Raw genomic sequence first — 13931 nt, 5'->3', positions numbered from 1 at the left:
TGGCTGATCCTCTATCTCAACGCCGTACTCCCGCTCTCCCCTTACCCCTTGATGCCTTTAGAGTCTATAGGAATTAGTGTTAGGGCTGTTATTCTTCATCCTCCTCCTCAATGGCCTGGATATATCTGGCACACATGTCTTCCACACCCAGATCCCTATGTTGTCCCTTGTCGGGAAAGACATGAGTGCATTGTGTTCCTATGGTCACTACAGGTAGTGATTACTTTAAACAGATCCCACTGCATTTGACGTTATTCACCTTTGCCTTCCTTGTTGCGGTATTTGCATTGTTCAGAGGTCAGAAACCTTTATGCTCCGTAGGGCACCCGGCGCTCGGAGAATACCTATCCTTATAAGCCTCAATCCTGTTCCGATCCAGATGTTTTGCCAGCTGTTTCCTTTGTGCCTAATTAACATAGTATTAACTGAATTTGCTGGGTGTCTGTTCCACTTGTCTGTGAGGAAAAGAAATATTCTCATCTTAAGTTGCGCTTTAATGCTTGTTAATTTTACACTTTTGCTCTCCAGTCTGTGCTCACAATCCCAAGTTAACTAATCAGCTTACACCTACTGTAAGTTGTCCTTTCTTCTCAGTATTTTGTGATTGGCGGTTGCACCTCTTTTCAATCCACTTCAAAATAAAATTGGCTTGTGTGAGTGTCTCTGAGCGACTTGGATCCTTAAATTTGTGCACCATTTCCTGCACTTTGGGCTCCTTCCCAACACCATTAACTTGTATTTGCAGCGAAAATAGGCAATTTCCATGATTAGCCCCATATCTCCAATGAAACTTGCAATGTCGTGGCCAACTTGAAGGAGGTTGCATGCCCCAGGGCCAATTCTGACTTTTCTATCACAAAATTTTGCTACATGGCAGCCCACTGTAATCTACTGTTCACTTTGGAAGGCGGTAAATATCTCACCGTTAGACGATATATTCAGGCTAAAATTAATGGCGCATTTCTCTACAAATGAGCTAATTATACAGAAGCAAAAGCTACACCGCAAGTAATTTGTAACATAATATGTATATTGACTTGGAATGCACACACTGTTCCAGAAACAAGGAAAAGTCCAAACCTTTGAGTTCCTCGCAAGAATCATTAAGCCGCAGCTCTGATTTGTTATGGGGATTAAACCTCCACAGAGCAGCGTTAGGCTGCCTCTGCTGGTAACAGAAAGTCATAGCAATTGAATCGTAGAATAGCACAGCAGAGGAGGTCAATGGGCCCAATGAGTCTGCACCAGAGCAGTAATCAGATTACTACCCCACTCTTTTCCCACACCCCTGCAATTATTTTTCTCTTTCAAGTATTTATCCATTTCCATTTTTTGAAAGCCACCATTAAAAGCTTAAATGAATCTCCTGTCCAGTTGTAAGGGATAACTCCCCCATCATATAATCCTAGCGGAGAAGCATTGCTCACAAGGGAATACTGGTTGCAGAGAGGGAAGCAACACTGCGAGTGTAGTTCTCAACTTGTAGAAGGGGTAAAGCGGAGGGCGGAATCACCTCCACACTCTTAGCTTTCTTCAGAACGGAACTGATTCATTGTCAGCCATCTGATAACCTCTATGTGAATTGTTTCTACCACTCAGGCAGACGACGAGTGAGAAGGGTCTGTTGGCTGCCTGCCAACTCGATTGTTTCTGCACTAGGCTGTGTCGGAATGTATTCACTGCCTGATAAGTCAGCACGTGGGATGGCCCTGACAACCTTGACCTCATTATATTCTCTTTGCCTTCCCACAATACTTGTTATCTCTTGACAGTTTGGTGTAGTATCTTTCTCCCACACCTTAGGAATATAGTTATACCCAGACAGGTGTTAAATCATAATGGCTTTTTTGTACAGAATTTCTTTCCTGTTTAAACCATGACCGACCACTATGACCATTCCCCATCCTGCTGCTCATAGCCTCGTGTTGATCTACGTAAAGGTAACTATGTGAAACCAGTTAGTCCAAAGGAAGAAAAGTGTTACGTTTTTACAAGAGACTTAATCAATAAACTTCGAATTCTGAGTAAGGCAGGAAGAGACATCAAGATTGAACCACGATGTTGTTCCTGGTGTCGACCGTGTTCTCCAGTCCCTCTGGCATCCACCAACTGCAGAAGGTGTCAGGTGCACTGGCGGACACCCCAAGCTCCCTCTCCACGGCCACTCGGGTGCAGATATAGCCACAGAAGAAAAGCCAGGCAGAATGGCCGAAAGATCACCCCCACTTGACTGCCCGCTGCCTGGACCATGTGGATGGCCACCTTGACCAGGGCCAGGGGCAGTCCAGCAATGGATAAGTTCTCCAACATTCTCACTCTCGTTGGCACATTATGGCCAAAGATTAAGAAGGTGGGGATTGAAGTGCAAAAAGAAATTCGGGAGCAGATCCATCAACTAATGGACAAGAGGCTGGAACCTCTCTGTGCGAAGCCAAGACAACCTGTTTTGACTTAGACAAATGACCTTGCACTGTGCCCCAGTACATGATTAGCTTTATTGATAAAAGTCTCACATCGATTGCGTACTCTGGACGGTCAATAATTGCACTTTAGCTCTTTCATCAAGTGTCTAAATGCGACGAGGGAAAAAAAAACCTTTGCCGGTTTCAGGAATATTGCACTCGGAATGATGCAGGATGGGGACGATGAACATCTTCCAATAACGGGCTGGAAAATCTGCCAATTGTACCCCGATAACTTCCACCGGCATTTTACAGGCTGGATAAAGCATTGAAAATAACGAACGCTGCTCTTCGTATGTGACATTTAACTAAACATGCACAGTGAAATGCATTGGTTTCAAAACTTCTTAAAGCATAACGTTGCTGAAATTTCAGATTTCAGGTTCATAATAAATAAAAATGGAGACTTTTTCATAAATATGGTTCGCTTTAGTGACCTTTCAATTTTTCCTGTCAGTGCACAAATACTGAATATTATTTTCCCTTTAAGTTAAAGCATGGACACAATGGGCCGAGTGGCCTCCTCCTGTGCTGTTAATTCCCTTTGCTTCAAAGAGGGGATAGGAGCAACTTCTTTAGGCAGAGAGCCGTTAAAACATGGTTTGAGTATCTCAGTGTTGGAAAGAGACTGTTGCGTATCTTGAAGGGGAAAATAGAGAAGCGTTTAGAACAGAGTGGGAGAGCAAGGCAATGGGATCAGCTTTGGGTTGCTCTAAGGACCAGCATGGGCGTGATGGGCAAGATAGCTCCAGAATGTGAAGGTTCAATACAGGGGAAAATAATCCACATTTAATCAGTGTTTACTTGAGAAGGTAGCCCTTTCTACATTGCTGCATTGGGCGATGCATGGCATAGCTTTATGCCTAGATAATCCTTTCTAGTGCACTGCACTTGATTCGTGACTTTTTATTCACCTCTAGCCACATCTCCTGTCTAAACTGCCAATATCCTCATTCTCCTGCTTCTCCACTTTTCTGCCCTACATACAATTCCGAGATGTCCTACATTCGATGTCCTCCCATACTGGGCAGCATTACATTATATATATATATATATATATAGGCTGGAGGTGCTGTGCAGCTGGCTTGTGAACCTTTGGAGTTGACACTGCGATCAGTGTTCCTGGCTCTACAATGGCCTGTAATCGACACCAATGCCCCTGGTCTCCCGTGAGCAGATTAATTTGGAATTCAGCATTATACCACTCCCGGTTTAGCACACTGTCTTCACCGCTCACAATGCAGTCTGCTCTGCATTGGAGAGACCAGACGTAGATTGGGTGACCACTTTGTGGAGCATCCCCATTGAGTTTGAAAGTGCGACCCTGAGCTTCCAGTCACAGGTCGTTTTAATTCTCTCTCATTTCCACTTTGACCTCTCTGTCCTCAGCCTCCTACACCAAGCTCTGCATAAGCTTGAGGAAGCCCACGATCTCTACTTGGTATCTTCGGGGTTTCGGGTGGAGGGTGGGGTGCAACGTCCAGACTAGATGGTGTGCAAATCCCGGCTGCTATTAGCAAGTTGTAGATTAGCGACACATTGTTCCTTGGAGGGGCCTTTCAAGCAACACTTAGGATCGTGGTCCTTGACAAAAAAGCTGGGGAGACTGCGGTGTGTTGGTGCCTGAAAGAAAGAAAGACCTGCATTTATATAGTGCCTTTCACAACTGCAGGATGCCACAAGGTGCTTTCTAGCCAATGAAGTACTTTGGAAGTGTAGTTATCTGTTTAATGTGGCAGTCCATTTGCCCGCAGCAAACTCCCACAAATAACAAAGTAATGATGACAAGATTACCTGTTCTACTGGAGTTGATCGAAGGGTACATGTTGGCCAGGCCACCAGGGTGAATTGCCCTGTGCTTAATAGATCCCATGGGATCTTTTATGCCCACCTGAGAGAGCAGACCATGGCGTTCTTCAGTTTATTGCAAACTTACCAATCATACAAAAGGGACTGGTAAAACGATCATGTGGGTTCTTTATTTGAAGATGAGACCACATCCGTAGAATAGTAACTAGGAGGTTATGTGGACATGCCTGACCTGCAGGACTGCTGCTCTCTTCTGTCTACAGAATCAGGGGATTATACACCCTGTCTCGTGATGGACAGCAGTTTAAGATGCATCCCTTAAAAGATGCATGTACATCACGACATTTTAACATCTCACCTGAAAGACAGCACCTCTAACTGTGCAGCACTCCCTCAGTATTGCACTGGAGTGTCAGCCTAGCTTCAACATTCAAGCCCCTGGAGCGCGATGTCCAGCCAATGGAGTTCCTGCATCTCTTTACCGTTTATCACTTATTTCCTGAACATGCCCCCACTTATCATGAGAGTCGGCAGCCAGGCCTCTCGCTGGGGTCTTGCAGCTGGATGAAACGCGGTGGTTCATGAAAAAGTTAAGGCATTGAAAGCTGCCTCTGTCAGGACATTGGAGGTTGAAATGGAATTCATGATGGGCTGAGTGCTTTTGTCTGTATTAATAATTAAACTAGCTGTGCCTCTCTCGAGAATGAATGAAACAGGACATGGTCCAGAGGCAAAAGGACAGAGGCTTATCCAAGTGGGAGAGGGGCAAAGATGCAAATGTTTTGTCAAGTGGCACCAGTGTTTGTTGGACCATAATCCTTGACGTGCTCCCGAATTGTTCATCTGTGTGGTCATCATTGGTATTTGGTGCTGTATGTTTTCTTTTTATATATATAAAAAAAATCTAAAACTTACACCTGTACGTCGCTGTACTTCAGGCCCTGAGAATGCCATCGAACATTCGGGTTATTATCAGGGCCAGAGTGACCTCCTTGACAAGTTTCGGTCAGAGAGGCATTTTCCGGAATTCTTTATCCCGCCCCAAATCAGCCGTGTTTTTCTTTTCTGTTTCATCGCGTGTGTTTTTTGGGAGGAGCGGAGAGCGTTTACATTGTGACGCACAAGGTATTTCTATTGTTCAGGACAGGCTGGATGGACCAGAGTTGTTGTTCTTGTCTGTCGAGTTCTTGTTGCTCAAGCAGCCATTTTTTTTATTTCTAAACCAGATGTCGATCAGTAAAATAGCACATGTTAAAAGAAAGACTTTCATTTGTATGGCGCCTTTCGCAACCTGGGAATGCCCAGAAGTGCTTTACAGCCAATGAAGTCCTTTATGAGGTGAGGTCACCTTTGTAACGTAGAAAATACGGCAGCCAATTTGCGCACAGCAAGCTCCCACAAACAGCAATGTGATGGTGACTGTTCCTGTGATGTTGATTTAAGGGATAAAAATTGACCAGGACAGCCCGTTCTTCTTTGAAATAATTCCAAGGGACCTTTTTACATCCTCCCAAGAGGACAGACTAAAGACCGCACCTAAAAAAAGTGAGGAGGCATTACAGCCTCTTTGTGTCCTTGTTCAGTTTCTCAGCAGTGGCCGTAGATTAGCGATCAGGAGTGGGAGCGACCCTGGCTGGTACTACGGTCAAGTGTAACACATCCACCACTACCTTGTTAAGGTCAATACGGGGAGACCCAAAGGTTGGAATAGGGTTCAGTCCCACCAAACTGAGAATTTTCCACCAAAACTTCAAGCAGAAGAGGTTTGCTTCTTAACAGTGTGAAAATACAGTGCACGCGGTGTTTCCATGTGTTAATAAGCCCTCTCTTTTCGGTAGTTCTTGAGCGTTATTGTTTGTTTCCTGGCGAGATCAAAGATTCTGTGCATTTCACAACCCAAAGACATTGGCCAGAATTTTACGCTTCCCTTCCCCACCCCTCCCGGCGGGTTCTAAGGCGGAGAGGGGGTGAGCGTGAAATTGCATGGACGGGATTCCCCCTCGGCTCCCGCACCCACCCACCTGGTCACTGGGATAGGCAGGGCTTCGGGCAGGAAGGCCACTCTTGCCCCTGTTGAAGTCCCGTAAGTGGCCACTTGAGGGCCTTTTCTGGCCCAGCCTCAATTTTCAGGTTGGCGGGCAGATGACAGATCTGTGGGGGGGATCTGTGGGGTGGGGAGGGGGGCGAAACCTGAAAAGGAAGAGAGTTCAATCTAGGGTGGGAAGGGAGCAGGCAGGGGCACCTCCATCAGAAGCTCCCTTCTGACTGGGGGCACCCTCCCCTTAAGGCCCGATGACCTCCGGACCTCCCTCCCCCCCTATCCCTTGGGACCCCGATCGCACCCCCCACCCCCTGGCAACCAGGGCACCTCCCCGCCCTGCCACTTGCCTCTCCTCCGGTTTCTGCCACTTTGTTCCGGGCAGCTCCCTGCAGTGCCTCTTCTGGCCACTTCTTCCCTGTGATGGCTAGAAATCCCGCCCTCTGCCAATGAGCGTTTGTTAGATCCCAGCCATCCTGAAAATTTAGGCCATTGTGAAGAACCTGGAGTGTAACTCAATAGGGATTTCACATTGGGGGGGAAAAAGCTCTCAATCCATGGAAAGAGTAACACCCTTTCATGAACCAGTATCCAAGGGGCTCCTTGGTATTTTAGTTGCACATTGGCATTAAGTGTTACAGATCCTAGACAGATGGATGGATTTACAGAATCACAGAATTGCACCAGCGCAGAAGGAGGCCATTCAGCCCATTGCGTCTGCACCAGCTCTCCAAATGAGCAACTCAGTTAGTGCCATTCTCTTTGTAACCCTGCACATTCTTCCTTTTCAGATAATGGTCTAATTCCCTTTTGAATGCTTCGACTGAGCCTGCCCCCACCACGCTCTCAGGCAGTGCACTCGAGACCTTAACCACTCCCCAAGTGAAAAAGTTTTTTCTCATGGTGCATTTTCTTCTTTTACCTGTTAGTTTAAATCCGTGCCCCCTCGTTCTCGATCCTCCCACCAATGGGAACAGTTTCTCCCTATCTACTCTGCCCAGACCCCTCATGGTTTTGAACACCTCGTTCAAATCTCCTCTTCGCCGCCTTCTCTCCAGATCAGCCATAGTCTAATTGAATGATGGAACAGGCCAGAGGGGCTGAATGTTCCTACGTTCTTGAAGTTTACAGTAGAGGAGACAGGTTGACCGTGTTGTGTTAATGAAAACAATAGACTCTTTTATGGACATGCATCCAGTGGAAAATTTATGTTCTCCACTGCACCTTTTAAATTATAAAGAACAGCGACACTGGAGACCCAATTTCCCGCAGCTCGTGTGAGGTGGAGCTGTGTTCAATAGCTGTGTTTCTGAGTGGAGGATGGGAAAGCCAAGGTGGGCTTGAGAATTCTTGAACAAGAAGAAGGTAAAATAACCTGGAGCTAATGGAAATGAAATTATTCTTCACGACACACACCAACAACGTAAGCAGAGAGGAATCCTTGCCTGATCATGTAGTCCGTGGTATTGTGGAAGGGTGCACGCAGGGCCACAGAGCTACCATTGATGACCTCCCTGTCCTTCTGCTATCTTGTTCGTCTAGGCAATAGCACAGCTCTCTCCCGCTGTTAGTTGTCTGCTGGGAATGGGGAGGAGCAGGGGCAGCGGGTGGGTGGAAAGAACTTATTTGCCTGAATTGAAAAGAATAAAAAGCATCGTTCACCTGCTTTATGCAACAACGGATTGACTGACTAAATTAATCATGAACACCTTAATTATTTATATCTTCTCTTTGAAGAAATTGCCAGCATTGGGATGTTGTGTGTAAACTACAGAAGGTTAATGGGCCGATTCCATTGCACACCCTTAAAATAATTTGCAGCACAGAAACGTGCTACTCAGTCCAGTGCTCTTGTGCTGTTTATGGTCCATAAGGCGTTCTTCCACCTCACTTCATCTATCCTGAACTCTAATCCCTCCTCTCCTTTCTTCCTGAGGAACGAGTTAACTATTAAATGTGTCTGTGCACCTGGGACTACATAACACATGCAAAGCCTTTAGATCTCACAAGCTTTTTCATTTTTTATTTTTCAGGAGCCTTGAAGATCAAAGTTCCGGAAGTCCCCGTGGTTGCCATATTTGGAAAAGACGTCACCCTGAACTGTTCCTTCACCACAGACACTAACTTTTCCCTTGGCGACCTCAGTGTCATATGGCAGCTCACTGAGACTCGCAAGATGGTGCACACGTACTCGCTCCAGCAGGACCAGCAGTCGGACATCTTTGTGAACAGGACGGAGCTCTTCACTGAGGAACTGGCAAAGGGGAACGCCTCCTTACTCTTGAGGCATGTCCGGATCGAGGATGAGGGCAGCTTCACCTGCTTTGTGAGAATTGAAGACCACCAGAGCGCCCCCATCAAACTCCAATTGGCAGGTACGACCCCAGGAGATTGCGACATCAACAACCTGCTACCTTCACTGGCGCCCAGTCCGACAGTGCCTCCATTTAAAAAATTCAGATCCCTCCATTGGCCTCGCTCTCTCTATCTCTGTAAGCCCACAATCTGGAACCCCCTCCCTAAGTCTTTTCACCTCTCCTTCCCCCTTTCAAAACAATCTTTAAGACCAAGAATTTGACTGCCTCTTCTGTTGGCTCCATCTCAGTTTTCGTTGTCTTTTAATACATTCCTGAAAAGCTCCTTGGGACATTTTAGTACATTAATGGCTCTGTATAAATTTTGTTTCAGGGCTATCTTATATTACAGGGCTGACACTTTGCCTTCTCATGTGTATGAGAAGCACTACCAGTAACATGGTAAATGCCTCACCCCCACAAAACAAAACTCCACTGGTACGTGGGAGATGGGGGGGGGAAAAAAAAAATGACAAAACTAGGAATAAAATTCAAATTCGGGAGTGGGGATTGTGTCAGTCACGGGGGTGCTGGTGGGGGGGAAGATGTTGGCCAGTTGGGGTTGTGGGAGTTTGGGGGGGCAGGGGGTCAGGTTGTGCAGGGCCTGGGGGAGGTATTCGCGGGGGGTGCTGGAGGGAGTCCCATCGTTGGAGGGTGGTGTCGGCCACTCGGGTGGGGTCGGGCACTCGGGTGGGGTGGGTGTCGTGCACTATGGAAAGGTGGGGTGTGTTGGGCATTTGGGGAGGCCGGGGGTGTTGCGCACTCGCTGAGGGTGGGGAGGTGTTGGCCAGTCGATGTGTGCGGGGATGGTGCCGGCCAGTTGGGTGGGGGGGGGGGGCATGTGGTTGGGTTGGGCGGGGCCTGGGGGGGTAGTCGGGGTTGGAGGGAGTCCCATAAAAGGGGGAGGGGTCCGTAGTTGAGGGTCCCTTTGTGGGGGGTGGGGGTGGGGGCGCCCGTGAGGGGGTCAGTCTGGGTCTGTACAATAGTTACCCAGAAGCTAGAAGTTGTTTCAACTCTTCTAACTTTTTCTGGGTAACTATTGATGTAACAAAACCAGAACCATCTGAAATTTGCGATTTAAGTTGCGTTTTCAGATATGCCCCAGTGCAGGGCAGTTGTCCATTTGGAAGTTTGCGCTTCCTAAGCAATTGCCTCGCAATCCTTACCTGGGAACTTTGGCCGGGGGGGGTGGGGGGGTGAAGGGTAGGGGTGGCGTACCCCAAAGATGCGCTGGAAACAACAGCTCCCGGGCGCCGGAAGTTACAGCCCAAAGTGAAAATAGGGCCAAGCCGCTCGGACATCAGGAATCGGACTGTCAAGGATCCACAGCTTCTATTTGACACATAGGATGCAGAGAGATTGGTGGGAGTTGTAACGATCTCACAGAGCAAAACATGTCGACGTGTTGAGAGTGTGCTCGCCAGCTGATATTTTTCACCATTTGTGTTGCTCCAGCGTCATACTCCAAGCCCAGCCTGCACCTGGAACCCAACAAGAACCTGAAGCCCGGCGACGAGGTGGCCATCGCTTGCCACTCTTCAGGGGGCTATCCCCAGGCCAAGGTGCAGTGGCACGATGGGAAAGGGAGCAACATCACGGAGAACATCACCACTTCGCAAGTGGCCAACGAGGAAGGCCTGTTTGACGTCCGCAGTGTGATCAGAGTGATACTGGAGCCCAACAGCACCTATAGTTGCCTGGTGAGGAACGAGCTACTGAATGAGGAGACTCAGGCCATGGCAACCATCACAGGTCAGTCGCACATCACTGGCTGCCGGCTTGGCAATTTGAGGCCGGCGCTACTTTGAAATATAATAGAGTGTTGTAACAGCATAACTTACACAGCATCCATTCCAATTACTGAGCGCTGCCTCCGAGGAGTTCTGAAGTGTTTGAAACATCTGTCCATTCATTCTGCTCTGTAAGCGTACCAGCCGAAAACCACTCAACATCACAATAGGATATCGGGAAAACATGTTTCGAAATTTTGATGGGCAATTTTTCTTTTCTCTAGCAGGGGGAGGAGTGGGGGATATTTCGGCCTTTCCAATTCTGGAGCAATTTAAGCTTATTACGAACCTGGAAAATGATGGAAATATACCATAAGTTTGGCAGTTTCTGCACCAGAGAGATTGGTTGATGTCTGAAATAGGACCCTGCCTCAGAACGTTTTATCTGTTCACCTTAAATCTGTTTTAATTTACAGATAGTTACATTCCTTTTTTTTTTACTTTGGAGGGTTATGAGGTGGATCTGCTGTAAAGGAGTTGAATCGAATGACTGTAGAAAGCGTAACAAAGGAGAAACTGTTTCCAATGGCAGGAGGGCCGGTAACCATAGGAGACAGACTGAAGATAATTGGCAGAAGAGTCTGAGGAATGATTAATTTTTTTTTTTAATGTAGTGAGTTGATAGGAGCTGGAATGCTCTGCCTTGAAGACTGGTGGAAGCAGGTTCAGGGTAACTGAAAAGGAAAATAAATGGCAGCATCCTGGGGAGGCAGGGGTAACTCTTTCGAGTTACCAACAGTCACAGATTGCAACTTCTTTCAAGTACAATCACAGTTCTTGGTTTTCCAGGAGTGGGACATGAACCCACAACCCTCTGATTCAAAGGCGAGGGTGCTATGAACTGAGCCACAGCTGACACCTCTATGGTAACTCTTTCGAGTACATTCACAGTTCTTGACTTTTTTTTCCGGGAGTGGGACATGAACCCACAACCTTCTGACTCAAAGGCGAGGGTGCTATGAACTGAGCCACAGCTGACACCTCTGGGGAGGCAGGGGAGTTGGACTGAATGGATAGCTCTACCGAAGTGCCAGCACAGGAAGGATGGGGTGAATGGCCTCCTTCTGTGCTGTATCATTCTATGTTAAGATGGCAGGGATGGATATGTTTACAATTCATAATCAAACCCTCATACCGCAGGTCTTGCTTATTCAGTCACACTTGAGTCAATGACTGATTAACTAGAGATTTTTCAATTCCTTTTGGGTATAGTTAAGGCTACCTTAATTTAACAATTGGAAGCTGTTAACCAATAATTTGGAACAAAGGGAATTGTACAAACAGTTCAATGTTTGCTGAACACTTGCGATTTTCCTTATTTAATCGGATTCTGAAAATAGCCTTTATTGGACAAAGTTAAATGCTATTTCACTATGTCTTTGCAAATGAGGTTAAAAATGCAGACTTAATATAAAGCCATCTTGAAAATGCGATTAAATAGCAGGTTGCTTTGCGATGTATTTGTACTGGCCTTGTCAGATTAATGTTAAATTGAAGGATTGACAGATTTAACCTTCAGGCTCATTTGTCAATCATTGATCTTGTCCTTAATTTAGCAAGACAAGGTTCTATATGTGCCCATTATTGGTTAAGTGCGTGACCTCCCTAACATTAAATGTCATTGACTCGCCAAATGTTAAATAAGAGAAGTTGACAGTGATATATTAGAATTTTTATCCTGGTAAACTTGAATTTCAATGAGGAGATTTAAATACATTACTGAACCTGTCCCAGAAGTCACCTTTCAGTAGAAGGTACACTTCAGTCTCTGCCTTTATATTGTTAATGTGCATGGTGATTAACTGCTAACAAAGGCTAGATAAGTCTTTTATTCTTTCCGGCAACCTGGGCATTGCTTGCAAGCCCAACATTTGTTGCCCATCTCTAATTACCCTTGAACTGAGTGGCTTGTTAGGCTTCTTCAGAGGGCAGTTAAGGGGCCAACCACATTGCTGTGGGTCTGGAGTCACATACAGGCCATCCCTAAAGGGCATTAGTGGACCAGACCGGCTTTTATGACAATTGATGAAGGTTTTCTGACGCCATTACTGAGTCTGGCTTTCAATTCCAGTTTCTTTTATTTATCAAATAAAGTGAATTTATCAATTAACGGGTTTCAAATTTCACCAGCTGCCATGAGGGATTCAACATAACATCCCCAGGGCATTAGTCTGGGCTTCTGCCTGGATTACTAACTCACTGGCATCACCACTACAACACTGTCTCCTCACATAAGTAATGCAAGTTAAAGGAGCAATGAATTTTGAGGGGTATTTGAACGTGTGCCAAACACTCTCGAGTTGGCTCCCTTACTCAGCAGAATGAAGTTACAGATAATTCCAACTCTTCGGAACTCCTTGAGGCACTGACAGGCGGGAATGAAGGCCCACTGGCCAGTCACCGTGCGGAGAAGGGCATCGGGTAAGGTTTCAAGACGCGGAGACCACATTGTAATATATTAATTCGAAGAGAGAAATGGGAAGAGTGTCCATGGTATTGCTGAGATCACAGAAAGGGTCTTTGAAATTGTCGATGATCTAGATGCTACCCAGCTTCAATACCATTGTTTCAGACCTGTCTATAAACCTGATCACAGAACTTTTCTTGCTTCCTAACTTGCTTCCGCAGAAGATTGTGGGGCTAAACTCTGGGAGCTGGTGACATCTCCACTTCTCATTGCACAGCGTTACAGATGAATGCATTGTACTTCCCTCCTTACATAAAGATCCACTTGCAAGGATGATAATTCTTCCCAGTCAAGAGTTTATGTTGACACACAAGTGGTGGAGTTTAGAATACTGTTACCACCTCTGTAGAGATGGGTTAAAGAAAATTTCAAACTACTAGCTGTTAGTTGAAAGGATAGCAAGTCAAGATTTCACATTTTAAAAGAAGTGTTAATGTATTAATGACTAAAGACAAAACACTATTAATTAAACACTATTAACTAAACACTATTAACTTTTCGTAGACAACTTGATGGAATTCATTGCCACAGAAGGCTGTGGAGGCCAGGTCATTGAGTGTATTTAAGATCGAGATAGATAGGTTCTTGATTGGTAAGGGGATCAAAGGTTACGGGGAGAAGGCGGGAGAATGGGGTTGAGAAACTTATCAGCCATGATTGAATGGCAGAGCAGACTCGATGGGCCAAATGGCCTAATTTCTGCTCCTATGTCTTATGGTCTTATAACTTATACTTTAAACTACTGAACCAAGACTGGCACTTTCTATTTTTAATGACAACCAAAAACCCTGATTTTGTTACACTACTTTTGTTAGTCTCTTCAGTAGATGTTCAATTTTCTGGAACCTATCCAAAGTATATAGCAGCTCCCAAAGGTTTAATACTTTTCCTTTCCCAATAAAATTTTCCATTGTGAGAATTTCATTTCCCTAGGGATTCTTCCTCTGGCTTCAGCTAGGCAAATCCTCCAGCCTGGCTTTAACTTCTCACAAATTTGGTCTTCGAAGTGAG

The 13931-nt window shown here is 46.0% G+C and overlaps 1 protein-coding gene across 4 annotated transcripts in view; it reads left to right on the top strand.

Moving 5' to 3' along the window:
* LOC144670078 (CD276 antigen-like) overlaps positions 1 to 13931 on the top strand; it is a 347132-nt gene that overhangs the window by 131793 nt on the left and 201408 nt on the right. For all 4 annotated transcript variants that reach the window (XM_078532477.1, XM_078532476.1, XM_078532475.1 and 1 more), the window contains exons 3-4: positions 8343 to 8684; positions 10119 to 10415. In XM_078532477.1, coding sequence (XP_078388603.1) covers positions 8343 to 8684; positions 10119 to 10415 — 639 coding nt within the window. The remainder of the gene's footprint in view (positions 1 to 8342; positions 8685 to 10118; positions 10416 to 13931) is intronic.

The sequence above is a fragment of the Cetorhinus maximus genome, chromosome 30 (assembly GCF_964194155.1).
Source record: "Cetorhinus maximus chromosome 30, sCetMax3.hap1.1, whole genome shotgun sequence".
NCBI lineage: Eukaryota > Metazoa > Chordata > Chondrichthyes > Lamniformes > Cetorhinidae > Cetorhinus > Cetorhinus maximus.
This window is presented reverse-complemented; position numbering and strand designations above follow the sequence as displayed.